The sequence below is a fragment of the Gobio gobio genome (genome assembly GCF_949357685.1).
Source record: "Gobio gobio genome assembly, chromosome: 8".
Taxonomy (NCBI): domain Eukaryota; kingdom Metazoa; phylum Chordata; class Actinopteri; order Cypriniformes; family Gobionidae; genus Gobio; species Gobio gobio.
In genome coordinates this window covers 24012488-24035490 of record NC_137114.1, presented here as the reverse complement: position 1 = coordinate 24035490, position 23003 = coordinate 24012488, and the positions used below count along the sequence as shown (strand labels likewise).

The 23003-nt window shown below is 37.3% G+C and overlaps 1 protein-coding gene across 2 annotated transcripts in view; it reads right to left on the bottom strand.

Annotated features, from left to right (window-relative positions):
- Positions 1-23003, bottom strand: part of bag6 (BCL2 associated athanogene 6) — a 32318-nt gene that overhangs the window by 8024 nt on the left and 1291 nt on the right. For both annotated transcript variants that reach the window (XM_079824528.1, XM_079824527.1), the window contains exons 4-14: positions 22552-22796; positions 22404-22475; positions 15900-16022; positions 15593-15774; positions 12342-12471; positions 9067-9270; positions 8611-8830; positions 8464-8523; positions 6518-6837; positions 4295-4379; positions 3788-4101 (exon numbers count right to left, since the gene is read on the bottom strand). In XM_079824528.1, the coding sequence (XP_079680654.1) occupies positions 3788-4101; positions 4295-4379; positions 6518-6837; positions 8464-8523; positions 8611-8830; positions 9067-9270; positions 12342-12471; positions 15593-15774; positions 15900-16022; positions 22404-22475; positions 22552-22796 (1955 nt within the window). The remainder of the gene's footprint in view (positions 1-3787; positions 4102-4294; positions 4380-6517; positions 6838-8463; positions 8524-8610; positions 8831-9066; positions 9271-12341; positions 12472-15592; positions 15775-15899; positions 16023-22403; positions 22476-22551; positions 22797-23003) is intronic.

The window sequence follows — 23003 nt, the reverse complement described above, 5'->3', positions numbered from 1 at the left end:
CAACACTTGACTTGTCCTGCCTATAATAAAATCCATATATATAAAACACTTCCAGCATATCACAATGTAAGTTTAAATGTTTATTATCACCACCACAGTAAAAATGCATTTTTGACAAGCTGCGGCAGGCTCGCACGCAACGGCGCCTGCAAACGAAACGGGCTACACAATCTAAACTATAAAGATAAAAACATGCATTGTCTTACCTTATACCTCTCCGCAAAATGAATATAAATCCAATCTTCAATTTCCACTCTATAGGCTAGGAAAATTCAGTTCACGACAACGAAAGCAACAGATATGAGTTGTATTTTATTTATCGGCTTATTTCAAGTTCAAAGGCCATAATAGGAGAACGAGCGACCTAAGCACTGGTAAGAGCATTTAGTCTCATTCATTTTAATGAAGATGATTGTGCTTTTGAGCATCTGATTCTGAGCCTTGGGCTCATTTAAATGCGCCTCGAAAGAATTTTGGAAGACATTTACTCCTGATCTCTTCACAATATGATAGATATATGATCAGAGAAAACGAATGAAATGAGCAGGTGTAAAAAGGCCATAACTCTTGCAGCTGCGCTGAAGGAACGCGGCGGTCAGAGTCACCAGTCAGAGCCAGTCGATGGTCGCGTTCTCAGTTTCTTTTAATGAATGAATAATGTCTATTCTTGTATTTGTATTTGCAATCTAGTCATGGCCAATAAAATTTATGTTAATATTTATTCATCATCATACTGTTGAACTTGACAGTATTTTCTCTCTTGTTATTTCATAGGGAGCTTCAAAGACAATTAATCAGTAACAGAGTATCACCCTGTGTTTATCATTATCCAATTATGTTTGTTGGGTAAAAAATAAAAATAAATAAACTAAGTAAAAATGTATTGGTATCACTTTACAATAAGATTCCTTAATTAACATGATTAGTTAAATTAGTTAACATGAACTAATAATGAACTGTACTTATTAATCTTTGTTAATGTTAATTTCAATATTTACTAATGCATTATTAAAATCTTGCTAAAATGCACTGTGAACTAACATGAACAAACCATGAACAGCTCTATATTAACTAACATTAACAAAGAAGATTAACTAATGCTGAACAGAGGTGTTGTTCATGGTTAGTTCGTTAACTAATGCATTAACTAATGTTAACTAATACAACCTTATTGTAAAGTGTTACCAATTCATTTGATAACTTTCTCCCCCAAGGTTTCTATAGATATCGCGATATATCAATATTGTGAATTTTTTTGGCCACAATAACAGTGGTGTGAAAAATCTAATATCGTGACAGCCCTAATCTGAATATTTATTATTTACTGTTAAAGATTAATTAGCCTAAATGGTTAACATTGTTACATTTCTTTAAAGCAGTTTCCACGCATTCATTCCTCTATTTTAATACTGAAGTGAAATTTTCATTGAAATACTGCTCTTTAACGAAAATGAACCAGGGTTTTGCGAACCATAGTTTAACCATGGTATTTGTAGTAAAGCTGTGATAATACAAAATAATGGTAATCAATCTGCAAAAAACATAGTTACAACATTTTAACAATAATAAAACAATGGTTCATTTTCATTAGGGGTGCACCGATCCGACTTTTTCAGTCCCGATACCGATACCGATGCCTGGGCTTTGTGTATCTGTCGATACCCGATACCGATCCGATATATTGTTGAATTAATAATAAACTGTATATCTTCCACCTTATACCTTCCTTGAAGAGACTAAAGGCACCAGACTTTACTAACTAAACATAACTAAGACAAAATAACAGATGTATGTAAGGTGTTGAATTCTTATTTATTTAAAAAACAATTGTGCATTCAAATCTAAAATAGAATGTAATCTAACTTCTTTAAATAAATAAAATGTAGCAGTGGAAACAAAAAACAGTGTATTGGTCAAACATACAATAGTAATCTGACAGTTACCAAACATTTTTTACACTACAGATAATTGTTTTGGTATATAATCATATCAATATTAAAAAGTAGCATTACAAATTAACAAATAGTCTAATTTTCTACCATATGCAATTTAATAAAAATTTTCAGCTAGCTAATAACAACTTTGTTCTGGTTTCCCCTCACTCCAGTCTAAATGATTGTAGGCTAGGCCTATTTATTTTACTACACATTGTCAACAGAAATAAGATGAAATACTGTTGATAATTAAAAATAATTCTTACTACCCACTCTTGCTAAATTGTGTAAGCACACTTGTGTTCTCATTTCAGATGCGTTCTGAGTAAATTAATAAACTGAGTTCATGAGTTCAGTGTTGGACAGATCAGTTGTTCTGGCCAGTCGTTAAAATGATTCGGTTCAAAGGAGTCATTAGGTCACGAATCGGACATTAGCAGACGCGTTGTGTGCGAATCCCGTCTGTTAGAACATCGCGAAAGATGTCAACACACAGAAAACACTTCATAACTGGATATAATTTGTCTCCCGCTTATTGAAAGTATGCTTTATGTCAGCTGGTCAGAGAAGAGTCAATGTTTTTTGAGCGCAATTCACACCCAGTGATAATTCAAGGACAAAATTGTCCGAATGTGTCACGTGCAACATGGTTTCGGTCTTCCGAGCTTTTGATTTGGATTAATATGTGAAATATGAGAGCGAACACTGATTATTTTGAAGACCCAGAGAGCGCGCGCGGGGGAGGAGCTCTCAGATCGGTCTCTCTGTCACTCAGTCACAAGCGCAGCATCTGTTCTACATCACTCGTAAATCACAATAACTCATCAAATTAGGCTTTGGCCGTCAAAAAAATGTCAATGCAGGAAAGACCCTGACTTTGCAGTAATACCCTCGAAACAGCGACGAACTAGTTGGCGTGGCAAGCGTGAAATATCTCCTCCACACAGCCGACTCTCTGGCTCGCTCCCTTCTAGCATGCGACACACGTGAAGCTGACGAATGACGTAGGTTCTGCTGCGACGGAAAAGAACACCTGGATCGGCTTGTGGATCTGTTAATTTTTCCGATCCCCGATCCAGCTATTTTGTCAGTATCGCGGCCGATATCCGATCCTAATATCGGATCGGTGCACCCCTAATTTTCATAAGGCTGTTTATCAGTCAAATTAATTTAAAATATAAATTCAGGAGAAAAAAAAACACTGTTAATGCAGCCGGGCACGCTGCAATAACACCGGCCAGAGGATTCAGCCATTAGTTTTGATTACGTTGCGATCGGAAATAGTGATACACTGCTTCACTTACCGGATACAGGAAGTGTGATAAAGGCCTATTATTATTTCACAGTCATACTGAATGAGTCAAAAACAGTGGGAATGTGGCCTATGATAAGAGATTGAATAATGTGAATAATACCCATATCTTTCAAGTTTTCCCCAAATCATTTAGCCCCAAAAGGATTGTTCACAAATAAGTCTTCAGAGGAAAAAAAAACCTCAGCTTTTAAAAAAAAAAATTCTATGGAGAACAATGATTAATTATTTCCAAATAGAGCTAAAAGAGCTAGAGCTATTCAAGTAATTGTATTTCTACCCATTGAAATATGTATCACAGAAAAACAAAATTTCGCAATGTGTTTTTCCTTCAATAATGTGCAGTTTTTGGAGCTCAACAGCATCCATCCCCATTCACGTTATTGTATAAACCTACTTTGTTCTCCATTGAAGAAAATTGTTAGTAAATTATGACAATTTTTTTTTTTTGGGGGGTGAACTGTTCCTTGTAATAGGTTAGGGTTTCAATGAATAAGAACAATAAAGATGGGAAAAAATAAGGCCAAAGGGGGCTATTCACCTGCATGAAATCTGTGACACCCTGGATGAAGGTAGGGACCCCAGGCATGGTGACTGTTATAGAAGGGCCCTGGCCGCCTGCGGCAACAGCTCCTCCCAGTAGAGACCCCAACAACTGCTCCAGGTTTCCCCCTAAAGGATTTTCCTGAGGGGTTGGTGGTGCAGATCCAGGTTGGGTGGTGCTAGTACTGGTACTACTAGACTGTGTGGGCCCAGCGCCACTGCTGGAAGTCGTGGTGGTGGATGGAGTGCTTGTGGAAGCGGATGTGGAGAAGGTGAATGTTTGTGAGGAGGAGGACGTGGTAGTTTGGCTGGCTATGGATACAAAGAACAGCAAGATATATTATGCAATGCCCTAACTAGAGGCAGAAAATCAAGAAGACTGTGACCTCATTTGAGCTTATTCGCATGCGAGTTATTAAACTAAGTACCCAGAGCTCATTATGTTATTGACTTCTCAAAAAGCAGGGAAAGCATTATTGCAAGAGAAAGTATAATGCAAATATACCCATCTGCCCAGTAGCCCCCGTCAGAAGCTGCCCAACCAGTCCACCGATCATCTGATTTAGAGCGGCGGGAGGGAACTGTCCAGCCTGAGGGGAAAAACACACTTCCTTATGCAACCAACACACAATGAACAATTTATAATGCATTTAAAGAATTTATAATACACAAATCGCATCCACTTTTAGCCAACCGCAACCCACTGTATGGAAATGGTGAGAAAATTAAGCACATAACTAAAACTTGAGGATGTGTCCTACGCTAAACGTGTTTAAAAGTTCTGGAACCCATAACCACAATGTTTAAAATAATATAAAATGTTATGTTTACTATATTTAATAATAAAACAGAATTAAAAAAACAAAAAATATTTGACTATTTCTTCCACAATACCATGTGGTGTTACTACATTAAATCCATGGTGAATGTTTATGATTTGTGGACTGAAACCCCTGAACTTCATTCATGGCTCAATGGTTTCTCCCGGTCTCTATGTCAGCGCTGTTTTATCTGATATCTGTGGTTTATAATAGAGAATCCTGTGCCGAACGCTTCCACTAGATCACGCAGTAGCGATGTTATTAATTCTGTGGTGAATTCAAACTCTTTCTCACTGGATCCCCCGACGCTGTGTATCGTGTCATGAGATTGGCCCGTGTATGAGCTCAAACGAGTAGCGCGGGTCTGTTCAGACTTCAAACACACATTGAAGGGGGGGCATTGTTTGTTCTGTGAATGATGCCGAAAAACTGAACCAATTACGAATGACACTATGTTGTAAGATGACACTGTCCTTGTTTTTGTATATCTCTATGCCAAACGCGCGGGGGGAGGGCTGAAACCATTCAGAACTACAGGAGCCCATAGGGGAGCATAGGCTGATGTTAAAGAGAAAACCAATTTTCATTCAACCAAGTCGACGTAAACTACACATTCGAGTTAATCGATAAAATCGATTTATCGCCCAGCCCTAGAATAATCTCAGACCATTCTGCGGTGACCATTTCCTTTAACCTTTTTGAAATAAAGCCTAATTATAGCTGGTGATTCAAGCCTACATTACTCCTTGATTCTCATTTTTCCCAGTGTGTCCGATTCAATGTTGTGGGAGTCACTTAAAGCGGTATTAAGGGGACACATCATATATGAAACCCGGTTGAAAAAACAAAACAAAGCAAAGCATGCCTTTCAGTAGGGCTGGGCGATAAATCGATTTTATCGATTAACTCAAATGTTTAGGACTGCGCTACTCGTTTGAGTAACAATAAGCTCCCGCTCACACACGGCCGATATCATGACACCGTTACTACATAGCGCTGGGAGATCCAGTGAGAAAGAGTTTGAATTCAGCACAGAATTAATAACATTGCTACTGTGAGATCTGGTGGAAACGTTCGGCACAGAATTCTATTATAAACCACAAATATCAGATCAAACAGAGCTGATGTTGAAACCAGGAGAAACATCGAGACAACATGAGCGAAGATCAGGGGTTTCAATCACAAATCACCAACATTCACCACGATTTACTGTAGTAACACCACATGGATTTAATGTTGTCATTATTCATCTCAGGGTTCGTACAACCTTTGAGATTGAAATTGACAAATTTGACACTTTTTCCAGCACTTCAAAGCTCTAAATATTATTTAATTTTAATGTTATTTCATTTTTAATGTTATTTCATTTTCATGTTATTTATTTATATACTAAATATATATTTATATCCTTTATTTAATTCCCAGCAATTGCTGTTTTTGGCTGATCTGACTCTCTTCATGGCTTCGGCCATCAAATTCAAAAAGCTGCCCAATTTGGAATGGTGGTAGCCAAAAAAATCATTCTTTGTCTATGGAAAAAGGCATCAAAACCACTTTTTAAGTCTTGGCTGTCTAAACTCTCGACCACTTTGCCTTTTGAGAGACTCCGACATAACCTTTCTGGTGACATCGCTGGCTTCGGGGTCACCTGGGAACCCTTTCTTAATCATCTATTAAATGTCAATGATAACAGTTTAAAGGTTTTTTGTTGTTGTTGTTTGCATGATCGCATGATAACCACTCAGAGTTCAAGTTCAATTTTTTTTCTGCTATAATATATGTTATAATATATGACTTAATTAACTTATACTTCAAAATGTTCCCAAACAGCTTGACAAATTCCCTGAACTTCCCTTTTCTGGATTTACACCCATATATTCTAAAAATATCATGGGAATTTCATTCACCTGTCCTGGCTGTTGACCCATCATCGGTGGAACAGCTGCTCTAAGGTTGATAGTGGCCCCCCTTGTGGTGAATGTGGGGCTGGCCATCCTGTGAGTAAAAGACGGTCTGGTGAAAACCACTCTGGCCTGAGGTGGATAAGGGGGCATGGGGGGCGGAGTGGTGCCAGAGCCAATGTTTGCTGTAGGTGGGGTGGTCTGTTGCCCCTGCTGGCCAGTAGAGGCAGCATTTGCCATGGCCATGGCTTGCTGAGTGACTTGATGCATAATGGCTTGCATGAATTCTGGAGGCAGACCAGGAATCTGAACAGTAGGGGGGGCACCTGCAACAAAATAATTTAGTTATTTCATATGTATATGTATATAATTATAATTGAATAATTATTTTATTTTGATTTAATACATATATACTGGGCATGACATTAACACCTGCCAAATGCGGTTGGATTTCAGCAGTGGCGTGTTGACACACAAACCCACTTCTCACTCAATAATTTCACTTGCTCACATAAAGCCACCTATCAGTACTAAACTGAGTTACATTTTCGTTGCTTAGTGCGCTTAAACAGTCAAATACACAGAAAAAAATGCTGATCTTGGTGAGTATTCAGATAAACAAAGTCAGTTGAGTTGAGAAAGAGGATTTGTGTGTCAGGTAGGGCTGGGCAGTATATCAAGTTTGTACAATATATCAATATATTTTTTAGAAACGATATGGAATGAGGCAATACCGTTTATATCGGTATACAGTAGATTGATACGAAGTACACAAAATGAGATGATGCAGGGAAAGTGCATGATACAATTTGTCCTAAACAGGACATGCTTTATATTAAGGGCTTCAAAATAACTGGTAAGATATAGTTAACATGTATAGTTTAAAGCAGCTTGCCCTGTCAGATGCTGAGAGATACTTGTTCTGACAAATACTTGCAGTGTTTAATGCATTTGAAATGTGGTGCTTTCCTCAGTGCATAACATACATTTCACAGGTATATTCTCCATCTGTAAATGTTAGAAAGTTATGCAAATATGTCCATTTTGCTGTCAGAGGAGGACGAGCCTTCTGCAAGTGAATCTCCGCTAAAATTCAGCCTTCCGTGAATGAGTGCAGTCACGCGCATTCGCGCCAAACAGACGGAGAGCAATAGAATAGGACAGCAATAATTCTGACTAAAGTATACATATTTCTAAAATATTTGCTGTTGGACAATAAATGTGCCATTTGTTTAAACCTACAAGTAGTATATTTTTATGAAAGTGACCATTATAATGGGGTAATCAAATATAGGCTATGCTTTTATGCAAAATTATACATTTTTCAACCAAAAAATACAGAGATATGATTTTTTTGGCTATATCGCCCAGCCCTAGTGTCAGGTCTTAAAGTGACAGCAGCCTAATATACCTGCTGCCAAATTATGAGATGATATAAAAAATATCTATATGGCAGTTTTCCCCATGGTATCAATGTCAAAATTGTGGGCAGTGAAAATGCTGAGTGGCTAGTAACTTTGGAAAACCACTAGCCACAGTGGCTGGTGAACAAAAAGGTGAATGTCAAGCCCTGCATGCATACAAATAAAAACATATATATTAGGGCTATGCAATTAAATTGAAACCGTATATTAAAATCACAATGTAAACATGGGTAATTTCTTATTTGGATACAGGAGAGATGATGTATCAGAGCCAGGTAATTTGCAAGACCTGTCTATCATTGCAGCAAAACAGAGTAGGGGCCATTTACACGGAACACATCCAAAGTAACAGAAACAAAAACCTTTTGTTACAGTCATTTAAAATAAATACGGTTTCTTTTGGACTTTGTTTTCATTTAAGATTCCTGAAAAAAACAAAACACGGTTGCGACAAAAAATATATAAAAAAAACTATTCCCAGATTGAGTGTCTCTCAGAGGATGAATTTCAGATAGTCTAAGGACTAACCAGGCTGTCCAGTGCCAGCAGTATTCTGTTGTCCATTAGCCTGTTGGGGGTTTCCAGAGTCTGAAAAATATTAAACAACTCAAATTAAATTGATTCAATTCATTAAATTACACCCCTCCATCCAAAACACATACAAATGAAACCCACCATCAATGTTCATCTGCATCATCACTACAGGCTCCATGGTTTGATGACTGATCCGGATGACTCTAGGCCCTGGCTGTCCACCCTGCTGATTGGCTGGACCAGGCTGACTGGCAGGGGTTGGTCCCTGGCCTTGCTGATCTGATTGGCCAGCTGACTGAGGTTGACCATCAGCTGCTGGTCTGCCATTTGGTGACATGGTCACAGTTGTTCCAAGATTCAACTGCAGACAAATTAAATGTTAATTGAAAAAATGAATTAACTTGATTAATTAGGTCTACTTCAACAAATTACAATAATAGACCCTGTGATCTCAGTATTTCCTGAAACTTTGGAAAATGTATGTCTTCCAAAAACACCTCATCTAGTACTCATCTATGAAGTGCTTTACAAAACTTTCACTTTCAGTGTTATGCGCCATGTTTCCCACTGCACGAGTCTCACAGACCACATCTTTACCTGCATGGGGAGGTGATGAACGCCTCCTGGAGTCATCACAGAGGAGGTGTAGTGGGACATTGGGCGGATAACATGTAGGTGTCGAGGAGGGTTGCTCAGGAGGTTACACCGCAAGTCGCTCAGGGCGACCAGGGCGTTTCCCAGGAGACGGAGGGCCTCCCCCACGAGGTTGAGAATGCGTTGGTCTTCATCCCTCTCTTGGGTCTGTTTTTCAAAGAAAAAAAAAAAAGGGGGAAAGATTTAAATCTTTTAGCCATTCATTGAGATCATGATCAAACGTTAATTGATCAACCTACTATTAAATTAGTAAAATATATGTAATAACTATTTGAATTACATTCATTTAAAATCTATACAAAAAAAAATTACTATATTCAGTCAGCCACATTTTGATTTCGAGTTTAAGTTTTGCTCATTTAGATGTTTTCTAGTACATACTATACCAAAAAAGATAGGACATAGGGCATTAGAACAACAGCAGGGTGAGTAAAAGATGACTTGATTTTCATTTCAGTCTATCCCTTTAATATTGTAAAATATTATTACAATTAAACATTTGTATATATAAAAATATAAAAATAATATAATTTTTTTTATCATGAAATGTATTCCTGTGATGATAAAGTATCACATGATCCTTCAGAAATCATTCTAAAAGGCTGATTTGCTGCTCAAGCAACATTGTCATCATCAATGTTGAAAATAGTACTGATAAATTTTTTTTATCCAGAATTATTTGACCTCCTAAAAATATTGCTTTCAAAGTGTGTGCTTATTTAGACAACTCCATTAATTGAACTGTAGAAACTAGGGGTGTAACGGTACACGTATTCGTACCAAGCTGTTTCGGTACAGGGCTTTCGGTTCGGTGCATGCGTGTACCGAACGGTTCTGAATGCAATCCTTAAAGGGATCCCATGGTGTAAAGACATGTGTGGCTTAATATAACAAATGATGTATCTTGCTGAAATATGTAGTAGAAAACCCATGAAACATCTGCGTTATTTAAAAAAATCGATTTTATATTTGGACCATGGGCGGCGCCATTTTGTTTGCGCTCTAGGTTGATGACGTAGAATGGTTGCACTCTGCAATCCACTGGCGCTACCCGCAGCTATTTCTACCACAACACAACTCGAAAAATGTGTCAGAGTTAAATAAAACCAATTAATTGCTTTGCGATTGCATTTAAAACACACTCAAACACATGTGCACACAAACTCTCTCTCACAAACACTCATACACACCAACAGATCGGCGCGCGCGCTCACACACACACTTTTGACAGACTGCTGTCTCAATCGAGATCGCGCGCCCACACACACACTTTTGACAGACTGCTCTGACTCAATCGAGATGTTATGGGCTGCCCTCGTCAGTCTCCACGACAGGGGCGGAATCTGAAATTGCCCCCTAATTCACTATTCCCTAGTCCACTAATACAGTTCATTGATGAGGGAATGAAAACGAGTGAGTTAATTCGGACAGCTGTTGTGTGTACATCGGCTGTACACTCGTTATTGCGGTGCAGTGTGGGATTGAATGAGTGCACTCAATAACCACTTTCGGACACCACTGGCTGTCCCCTCAAATAGTGCCCTATTTGAGGGTATAGCGCAATTTCGGATTCAGCCAGGTAGTGCTGGCCTGCCGAGTCGGAACCAGGTGACAAAACTAGGCAAGTCAACCTCAAGTATAACATTACAGCTGTTTGAGCGTCTGTGAGTGTGTGCGCGCACAGTGCGTGGAAGTGTGTGTTAGCGCGCGCGCCGATCTGTTCTGTCTCTGTGTGTGTGTGTGTGTGAGTGAGAGAGAGTGAGAGAGTGAGAGAGAGAGAGAGTGAGAGAATGAGAGAGAGAGAGAGAGAGAGAGAGAGAGAGAGAGAGAGAGAGAGAGAGAGAGAGAGAGAGAGAGAGAGAGAGAGAGAGAGAGAGAGAGAGAGAGAGAGAGAGAATTTGTGTGCACGTGTTTGAGTGTGTTTTAAATGCAATCACAAAGCAATTAATTGGTTTTATTTAACTCTGACACATTTTTCGAGTTGTGTTGTGATAGAAATAGCTGCGGGTAGCGCCAGTGGATTGCAGAGTGCAACCATTCTACGTTATTAACCTAGAGCGCAAACAAAATGGTGCCGCCCATGGTCCAAATATAAAATCGTTTTTTTTAAATAAGGCAGATGTTTCATGGGTTTTCTACTACATATTTCATTAAGATACATCATTTATGTTATATTAAGCCATACAAGTCTTGACACCATGGGATCCCTTTAACAGTTCACAGTCGGCTTGTTTTAAGCGCGGAACACACTTCAATCCTGGTTCCCACACAAACATATTAAGTATTCTGTCCATTTTATCACAAAATTCAAACGATAAATGCAGTTTTGACGCTCTTTAATGTGCCGTGACTAATCACTGTATAAGCGCATCAGTTCAAGCGTGCGTGTGAATGCTATCATTCTGTGAACGAGATCATCTCTTCAGTCAAAGAATAAACATGAATCAACAGCTTATTAAGGTATGTCGAGGATACATTATAACTTACTGAAACTACCATATGTTGTGTAATCGCTCAATCAGTGTTTCAACCGCGGAAAGACCTCAATATAACTGCTGGTAATGTCCCGTAGCATCACATTTACCTCAGAAGTCATTCAGTGTCCACAGCTGTTAGTTCACTAGAGATATCAACTCTTTCACTAAATATATGAACTATATTAGCCTTTATTAATTCTACTTAACCTGCTACTGATGTCTGGATTATTTAATGTATGTTTTAAATCTGTCATGAAAATGACAGTCACTGTGTATGATTATATTTCAACAACGAATTGGAGAAAAAACTATTTTATTATTAGATTTAGAAGTTAATGCAAAAACTGCCTTATGTGAAGTTTACATGTTTGCATACAATGTTATTTGAGAGTTGATTATTATATCTGAAAATGAATAGCAATTGAATTTAGGCAAATAGTTTTGGCTCTGCTGTTTGGCCTTTATACTATAGTGTGCAAGTAAGGGCTCCCTGTATAGTTTACAGCATTATCTTTAAGAAACTTACTAAATACAAATACTGATACAAGGTCTAAGCTAATATCATGAGAATGAAAGAATTGATAATGATAAGACTGCAACCTAGTCTGATTTTCACAACTCTTTTTTATTTTTTTACCATTCTGTTGGCTGAATGACTGATCTTCATTTGCATTCAAGTAAATATGGTGTCTGTCTAAGGTCTACAGTGAGGACATAACTTATGAGGAGTGGGCTTCTTACGTTGTTGTTGTAGTCTGCAGTTGTGGCCGCCTCCAAAATGAGGTGAGCTCTCTGAATGAAGGGCTGGAGTCTCTCCTCCACTCTCCTCAACTCTGTTAACATCTCCACCATCTCGGCTGGGCTTGGGTGGCTGATGAGAAGACAGCATCATCATAAATGCAATTTGCTTTAAAACACTGATCGTCAGGGCTAATGGATTTAATTAGCTTGTGATACTGAAGGACCGCATGCTCTCACAAGCTGCTACTCGGTTTATACATCACTGTGTAAGTGCAGTAGAGTATTGTTAAGTATATAGAGAATAAATCAAACAAAACAGACTCTGCTTAGTCAACTAAACAAGATGGCTTGAACTAAACATAACATTTAGTTTGACACTCAAAAAGCAAGTCACTAGCGGTAAGAATGGTGGTTTGTTTGACTTTTAAAACTGGTGAGTAGGATACAGAAGTAACAGAAGTAGTGGGAGCGTCGCTTTTCAGTGGCTTAGCAAAGACATATTATAGCTAAACTCCCACAGTTGGTTTTAATTGTCTGCGGTGATTAACTGTGCATGAAACTGAGAAAATGACTCATGATCTGTGGAGTGCTATTGTATGTATTGTATTATATGAACTGCACTGTTTTTTTGTTAAAACAATACTGATCACGTGCCTTAGAGTCAATGTCTCAATAGAACAAAATTGTTCATATTTTACCTAGGGAGAAAACCGTGACATATTAGGGAACCAAGTAAGAAACAAAAATGAATGTATGGTCATAAAAAATTTTACAGCCCGAAGGGGAAAAGTACATTACAGTTATTTAATGGTAACATTTTACAGTTACATTTAATCATTTAGCAGAGGTTTTTATTTGACTTACAAATGTGGAGAACAATAGAAGCAGTTAAACCAACAAAAGTTCATGGTAGTCTTGCACAGTATATGTAGCAATTTTTTTTTTTTTTATAAAAAAAAAGACAGAAGAAAAACAGAATAGAAAGTCTTAGTATTAATGGGTTAAGCGTTGACGAAAAAGATGGTCATCCCACCAGCAGGGATGTTAGCTAGCTTTGAAGACTGTAGTAATGATGCTGAAAATTCAGCTTTACCATCACAGGAATAAATAACATTTTAAAATGTATTAAAATAGAAAAGGTATTTTAAATTGTAATAATTTTTCACAATATTACTGTTTCACTGTATTTCTGATCGAATAAATTGTGAGCACAAGAGAATTCTTCCAAACACATTTAAAAAAAATCTTACAGACCGGAAACGTTTCAATGGTAGACTACATATAACTATAATACAAACAGAACTATTTACAGCGCAGCAAGATGTCAGTTTCCTAATGCAGTGCGGTTAATCAAAGACACAAAACCACAATTGTTAACCTGATGTCAAATGTCAAAAATGTCTAGGTAGACTAGGTAGTCGTGCCTACTCGTTCACTACTGAAACTTGTCTCCTGGTTTAAAGAACTTCCTCTGTTTTATCTCATGTTGTAGGCGGTTGATTTTAAAGTGTCTGTACATTTCCTCCAAATTTCATTATAAGGCCAAATTAAAGGTAAAATGAGACTAAAGCAACATTGTTGTCAGGTGTTTATGAAACAAAGAGAGAAACTCACATTTCTATTCGTTGCCCCCAATTTGTAAGTTATTCTTCAGTAAGACACATAATCAATCTTTCATTTGGCAATGCACTGGTAATTTAAATGGAGACCTTTTAGTCATAGTTTGAGTAAAGATTCAATTTCATTTTTCTTATTTAGAATAGGGGTGAGAAGTTAATTTGTGTCACATGCATCACAATTACCAGGACATAAATCTTCCAAAAACACACTTAAAATCACCAGATTTCTTCCTACGATATTAAAGCCATGACAGGCTAGGAGGAAGTTTGAGCAACTACAAACCTTTATCAGATTTAGAGTAAACTAATATTCCACCGTCCAAGTGGACATTCTCAGACCTATTAAAAACACACCCCTAAAATGCCCCAATCTGTTAAAATAAGTTTAGCTGTTGACTAAAACAAATGACAGAGATATCATGATGGATATGTGCAAGATGGTTAGTCCTTATTTTAAAGTCCCTGTAAAGGCAATTCTGAGATTTGTTTCTAAACACATTAGAAATGTATTGCTGAAACACATTACAAAGACTGTGAACTATGTAGTACTGAATTCAGAAGTTAGACCGCCAAACAATTTTTCACCGTTGCTGTGTTCAGGATTTTCTGGGCGGGGCTAAAATGGTGGCTCGATGACACACTGAAGCCACCGAGCCTGGCTCCTCCCCTAACACGATCATAACTAGAGCGCATTCACATCAGTTTGCCCGCTCGATTGCGAGTTACTGTCAATACTGTTGGTTACTATAGCCTACAACTTACAAAACAGCTTTCAAAACAAAAACGATTAATTTTGTGAACAGCCATTTTGATGGAGAGCTGAGGATCACCACCAACACCTGCCTCTGCAGTGACTTTACACCGGATAGTTTTACAAACTTTCACCGGAGACAACTGGGATTCACTGATAATCCGCTGCAGAACCGACTATCCCCCGCCCTGGCCTTCATCCTCCTGTCCCGCCGACATCAGGTGCGTTGTGACTCGTGATCATAGACGGTCGTGATCAGTACGTGAGTGTTGTCTTGTGTGCTACGGCAGTTTTCCCGCGAGTGGGCGCGGTTTCGGAGCCGACAGCGGACACACCCCCAGCGTTTGAGAGCAGAGAATGCTGCTCATTTTTTCAAGTATTTGATAAGCTATTTTATGCACTTGCCGGATTTTTTTATGATTCAAATTTGGCTGGGTGGTTAACAACACATTTATCTGTGGTGTGAGGAACTCGGAACACATGTTTAGTTTTGACTTTACAGGGAATTTAACGTCTTGATGTAGATTTTGAATTTTACTTTTTTGTTCAACAAGAACAAAAAAATAAAACATAAAAACGAATAGTTTATTGCTTCATCCAAAAAAAGAAAATTGTGGGCATACCATTCCAAACTCATTTAAAAACACATTCAGCTCTTTTACATACAAAAAAGTGATCAAGCTTAAAAAAATTACACAAAAAAACACCATAAATGCATAATAAAATAGTCAATATAACAGCTGATATTTAAAAATTCTTAAGTGTGTTTATTTTATTCATTTTAAACTAGGCTGTAAATTTAAATGGAAAAATAATAAATAACCTTTATCAATAAAGTTTAATTATATTAAGTAAAATAATAATGACTAAACTGGTCCTACCTGAGGCCTGCTGGAGGAGCTGGAGCACCCTCAGTCTGGGTGGAGGAAGAGGAGGATGGTGGGGTACTGGACGGAGGAGGAGAAGTATCCATGGGCTGTGCAGAAGGAGATGGAGTGGAACTGGAGGAGGCGGGTGGAGGTGCAGAGTCCTCCTGAGAAGATGATGCATCCGTGGGCTGCCCCTATTAATGAAGAGAGATGAAGGAATAATCAAAGAATCAATAAGAAATGTGCATGCACATTTATTCATCCGGATACCAGGGTATGCAATTAGCCAAGCAAGATAATTCTCTACAAAATCGCTTACCTCCAGTCTTTGGATCACAGCATTGGTGTCTCTCAGCAAATTCTCAGCCAATAGCAGCCGCAGTCTGGGCTCACTTTGCAATGACTGGTCCAAATCTATCTGTACATTCACAGAGCCATTGGTCTGGAAGAAAGCAAGAGTATAAATATATGTATAAAAATAATCATTTGTGCATAAGAAAATCTGTTCAAATTGTTACATTTGTCTTTGAGAATAAAACAAAAATATTTTCTCTACGTTTTCTTTTTATTTTCAAAGATAAATGTAATTTGAATGGTAAATATATATATATATATATATATATATATCAAAATTCCAGTAGTCGGTACTAATACCATAAAAATTGTACGGTACTCGGTACCAATTTCGGTCGGTACTACAGCTAAATGTTTTTTTGTTTTTTACAATTTAAAAAATATATATTAAATGTATTATGTTTATTATTTATGATAATCATTATAAGTAAATAATACAAACATTTAAAGGCTGTATGCTGTTTAAAAAAAAAAAATCAAGTGAAAAATAATCAACCATCTAGGCATAATTATTATTAGTAGAGACGTATTATTATTATTAATACATATAGATAAATCTACTGTCGGCTACAACAGTAGCCTGATATATTCTGTCAATTTCAATTTTTTAAACCGAACTTTTATTTTGACGGGTTGTCGTGACCTTTGAGTGTACCGGAAATTCAGTATCAGTACCTTTTTCCGGTACTTTAGGGATACATCAATAACGGTAAAGAAACTAATTCCTTTATAAAAGTGTTATTGACATTATGCCAGAGCTGCCTTGGTCTCCGTCTGCCATTGTCTGTGATGTTTGTTTACTGTAATATTTACCAGTAAATTGTAGGCTACTAGCTGCTTAATTGAATTCATAAAAACAACCATATTATTTTGTTATTTTTAATTAAATTTCTATGAAGAGATATCCCACAAATTCTGTGTTGTGTATTTTCTGGTAATCAAATGAAGCCATAAAATATTAATTTATCTTTTAACTTAAGTAAACAAACTTTTTTGTCAAACAAAGTGATGCACAACTGAGTTTTATACTGTTAAAATTAAAACATGGAAGAAAATGTTTGATTTATTACTTTAAAAAAAGCTTTGATAATTTAGTATATTAGTGTTAGTGTTAGTATTATTATTACACTGAGACGTATCTAAATTCTACTGTAAAACAGTAATATTTGTCAAGTTAAACCAGACCTTTATTTTGACCAGTTGCCGTGAAGATCTTGAGTTTCTGTGTGTTTATGACATGACGGTAGTTTCTCTCAAATGAAACGGTAAAATGCTGATGAAGTGACTCTCAGAGTGACTCTGGAGATTGCAATCATGCATTCATGTCCTCGTATGAGATGGAAACACGCGATCGTGTATTTTTATTGATGTAGAAGTGTGTTTTGAAAACAGTTTGTTCAGTTCAGTGCTGTTGCTATAATGAGGAGTTTGTTTCGTATTGTCGACATTTTAGGAAGAAACTATTTTCGAAAAAACTAAAGTGTTTTTGACCTTGGATGCATGTAAACCTATTGTAGGAGACTTTTCAAAACAAAACTAGGAACCTTTAAAACATAGCATAATACGGGGACTTTACAGGAAACATTTCTTTTTATCAAAGTTGAAAACCGCTGTTTTCGAAAACTAAAGTGTTCTTGACCTTGGATGCATGTAAACCTGTTGTAGGAGACCTCCAAAACAAAACTAGGAACCTTTAACATAGCATAATACCGGGACTTCACAGGAGTCATTTCTTATTACCAATGTTGAAAACAGCTGTTTTGCTTAATACTATTGAGGAAACCGTGATACTTTTTTCCAGGGTTTTTTGATGAACAGAAAACTGAAAAGTAGGGATGTAACAATTAACTCTGAAGCGGTTGAAAATTGATAAATGTGTGTGTCTATTCAAGTCAGTTGAGATGTTACACAATTCGCAACATACGTTTTAAACAACAGGGACGCTAAAACGCTGTTTTCTGTCGTAGTAAATGCATTCCAGGCTCTGCTTCATTAAGAGAAAGATGCATGTACAAGGATATATTCCACAGACTGACGGAGAACGCTGTGCTGTTGCAGAAGCAGGTGTTGTTTTACTATCCATTTTACTATCTCGTTCTCAAAATGTGTACATGGATTATTACAATAATTTGTTGATTATAATGGCATATTTGTCTTCTGTTATTCTAACGCTTGCAAGTGTAATGATACAAATTATAACAAATATTAAAATCTGGCCTTTCTGTCACTGTTGTACTTAGGCCTCGAATTTAATGTTTTGGCGCAATTTTATTTTTAAAATCGAGAAATCGCGGTTTTGAATAAAAATGTTAGCAAACGTAGCAAAATGTTGACAAATGACCAAAATAATTATCCGACCACATGATGGCACGCCTGATGAACCGCTCTCATGTGACGCATTCAGTGAAAGTAGAACACGTCACGTCAAGTGGTTGTTCACACAGAATGCGATATTACATTGAAAAAACAAGACCCAGGCAGTGGAATGGGGAAAAAAGCTAAGATATTAGACGCCAGCTGAACTTTCGTCTAACTTGAGCGCCGCGTTTTTAGAATTAAGTTTCATGGGTTAGACACAGCTAAAGACGCATTCACCGACTAGGGGTTGAACGACTTCTGATTTTTTCAAGTCGACATTTATGTGATGAAAGTTGACTAGTCGCTGATGACGTCATTAATAAAAAAATAACCCTGAACCTTGAGCTCAGACGTGAACACAAGTTTTCCTGTGCACAGGACAGCTATGGCATATGTCACAGCGCTGCCCATAAGGTTATTGCTCCTACTACAACAGCTTTTGTATCAGTTCTTTTGTCTTTGGGTCGTTATATTTCTCACAGATTTATGCTCACTCTGAATCAGATACAGATAAAGTAGCACAATAAAGATTATGTAGGCTATATGAATGCATTAGTGGAGAGAGCGATTGCGTGTGAATTAATTCTACTTGCCAGCGTCTCTCTACTAATAAGCTGTGAGTTTTAGTTACTAATAAATATATGTTATAACTTTTCAGCTTCTAAGCTATTTGAGTGATACATCACAGAACAGTGTTGATACATTTCTGAATGGTTTTGTGTAAGGCGCGCGGGCGCGCGATCTCTGCGTGATGTGCGAGCTGTGTGTGTTACAATGCAGCACGCATTTAGAACGGTGATTAACTGACCTGTACAATAAGCGTGCATTCTCCCGATCAATTTTGAGCTTCCAGATGGTATAATCAAACATATCTTGTGGAGAGCTCTCTGAGTATGTATTTATTTGTCATTTTTAACTGTTGGAAACAGCCTGGCAGCCTGCATGTCAGGAAATGGCTTATCCTGTCGCGCCCTCAATAGGCCAGCGACTAGTTGACGTCAAGCTTAAAGCGTCATGGCAGAGAATTAAAGTCGACTAGTCGGTGCAACCCCTATCACCAACAGGAAAAATAGCTCAATGGAAAAACCCGGGGTCCGTTCTTTGTACGCCACTAACTCGGTTAGCCGGATTTGATTGTTGACGATTTGGCATGATCTTGGATTGTTTGGTTCTTCGACGCTCATCCTAGTAGCCACTGCTACTTTATCCATTGCTGAACCAGGGGCAATAATAATAATTTTAAATAATAATAATATAAAATTTTTATATTTTATATGTATATAAGACTGTATATAATATATTAATGTTGTGTATAATACTATATACACAGCCACTTAATTGAGCGATTTATTTGTGATGGAATAATTACTTTATAATTTTATTGGAGGTTTACACACATGTTGTACAGTTAATCTGAGCCGTGCATTAATTTAAGTTATCACAGGTATTATGGGAGTGGCTTGATGCAGTGCAAGAGATGCAGATAATTTGATCTTGACCCTTAAGAAACTTTAATACTGTCACGTACCAAATCTGCTTCAAATTGAATTAAAAATTAAATTACAACATTGAAATAAAAATGTAAAGGGTGTACAAATACTGTATAAAATCGTGAATATACATAATTCAGTGCTCTACGCTAACATTTTTCTTGAGGAGCACTTGTGCTCCTAATTTAAAAAAATTAGGAGCACAGTCAAAAATTTAGGAGCACTTTCTGATCAATAACACGTATTCCAATTATAACTTTCCCATTACAGGATGATCTTTGTCCCTTTAAATTAATGTCCAGGGGCATTTTTACCATTATAAGAGCAATGTTTTCTAATCTTATTAAATGTATGCATCATCTTTTGTCAATTTCTTCATTTAAAATAGAAAAGGTTTTTTTTTAAATGTTAATTTAAACAATAAATTCAGTTAGAGCAATAAGACACAACCAGACTGTTACCAATCTAATTAAATCAGCATCAAAAGTAGAAGTGGCACAGAAGCTCTATCTGAAATGGTTTTTAGATACATTTACATGCAGCTCATGGGTAAATAATGTTGTATAAATGTTTTAAATATAAGTTTTTGAATTTAGAAATAGGCTATGTACAAGTTAAACTTAAACTTAGTTAAAATATTTATATTTTAAATAAAAAGTCCATGCAAAGTATAAATATGAAAATAAAACCTATGTGGGAGTCATTCATTCAATCGTTCAAACGCAGATTCATTCGATCGAACCGCTTGGAGATGCACAACTGTTGTAGTTTTGATTTTCACGAAATAAACATTATTGTGGCTAAAACGTTGTTACTTAATATCAACTTGTCTATTGGACTTTTGTACAAGATCAGTATCACATTTGCAATCATGCTAATACTCGGAGCTGTCCGTAACTTTTGGCGCTCTGGCGCTAATAAACAGAACTGCGTGCATCTCGCGGAAGAACACTGCAGCCGGATCTACTTCTCTCTATGGCGATTGGCGAGTCACACAGGGACTGTGCTCCTCCACAGCGCTGCGAACCAAACTGGAATAGTCAGAATAGAAACACTTATTATATGTGTACCGTAGTGATTCAGGGTAAGATAAAAACACGGTTTGGAAAATGGATTCATGATGTACTCACTCATATGCATCTAGTCATTTTTAAACTCAATAAATGTTATGGACTGCAGCTGATAAAGATTAAATCAAGAACTCATACAGGAGCGTTTTTAAATTATTTTATATTAATTCATTTTTGGTGGCATTTTTGCCCCAAGCCCCTGTTAATTTCCGACCTTGTTTATGATAATCCAAATGTGGTATTTCTAATTAAGTTTGGCTGCAAAGAAACATCAGCGCGAGCCGCGAGGCGTCTGGTAAGTGCACGGCCGCGTCACACCCGTTTCACCCATAGACCGCGGTTTCACCATTTAATCTGTGAAGTGTAGTCCGTCGCACACGTTTTTTGCACATGCTCCGCTGACAGAAGGCATGAAAAGCAGTTGATTGCAGCACGAAACGTAACAGTTGCTCAGTCAGTCAGTGTTTTTAGTTTTTATTCCGATTGTATTATACATTTATTCACAAGAAGCGATCGGGTCACTCGCACCGGTGCGCCTAAATATTTTTCCGCAGTCGCACGCAGTAATTTTCAGGCGCAAATGCGCCCAAAATGGTCGCTATGTAGAGCCCTGATAATTGGAATTAATTAATCATGTTAAAAAAAAACAAAAAACATTTATCATGTATCCATTATAACTTTTATGTTGGTAAAGGCCCAGAAATTTGTGGGGGGGTTTTGTGTAATTTGTCAAGTTTTTTGCCAGGTGGCTTTTTTAATTATATGATGTCATTATGTTGATGTCTTGACGCCAGCCAATCGCTGCATTGCTGATCGTGGTTTCGAGTATCGATGCATCTGCCCTGTTCAGGGAACACAAGAATGCGCAGTGATCTTAGATCATTTAATCCAGATATTTTAATCCAATCCGCAAATTCGTTTGAAGAACCAAATTAGCCAGACATCAGTTATCACGATTAAAAGATCTGGGATCTGTCAAATCATCTCAGATGTATTAAGCGAGGTACGAAGAACAGACCCCTGTAGAGAAGTACTACTGCATATTTGATAATTCATGTTTGCATGATGGTGACAGGCACCTTTCAGCTGCTGTTATTTTATTGTTTTTACAAAGCATTTGCTGTTAAAAGCCTGTATCCAGCCTCTAGACTAGATAGACAGACTGAATGAGCATGAAACCTCCTCCTCCCAAGAAAACACTATTGGAAGGTCTCCTTGGAGGGTCTATTTTGGGGTTTGTTTTAAAATTTCAATTTAGTTATTATTTGACAACAAATATATATATATATATATATATATATATATAAACATTTTACAAAGAAATATGCAGCATTTTGTCTGAGAAAAAAGGACTTTCACAATAAACTTTCATTTTATAATTTGTCTTAAAATCATGAATCGTGTCACATCATGATTTGAGTGAATCGTAACATCCCTACAAAAAAAAATAAAGCATTTATTTAAAATAGAAATCTTTAGTCAAATGTTTTACTCTCAATTTAATGCATTCTTGCTAAATAATAAAAAAAATGTGTTCACAATGGTACTCACCCCGGTACTGGTACTGACTCGTGGATTCCTTGCATTGTCTCCCAGGCCTGACATCATCTGCTGAATGGACATCTGAGGAAATAGAATACATTAATCATAAAAGTAATAGCAATACAGTCATATTAAGCCATATTAAGAAAAAATCTACCTGAATCTGCTGAGGGTCCATAATGTTAACCGGAACATTAAAGGTACCCAGCATAACGTAGCTGTTAGCGTTGCGGTCATGTGTAGGCCCAAGAGGGGCCCCTTGGGAGCTACTGGTTGAATTTGGGTTCTGATTTCCTCCCTGTCCCCCCCCAGAGGAACCTGGTACGCCACCCGAGCCGGGGCCCTGTTGGGTGGTCTGTGGTGGGGCCCGCTCTACAAGGTGAATGACTTTTCCGTCCACGTCTAGACAGAGATGGATGAACGGAAACAGTACAGAAAAAGTCACAAGACTGCCGATGGGATTTTATTCGAAAGCACATGCTGAGTTGGATACGGGAGTGATTTGTTATGTAATCAACTGAATGACTTTCAATGGAATCATATTCAAGAAGTACCACTATGACAAAAATAGAGTTCCTTTGTACATTTTGCTCCTTTTATGAAAATCAA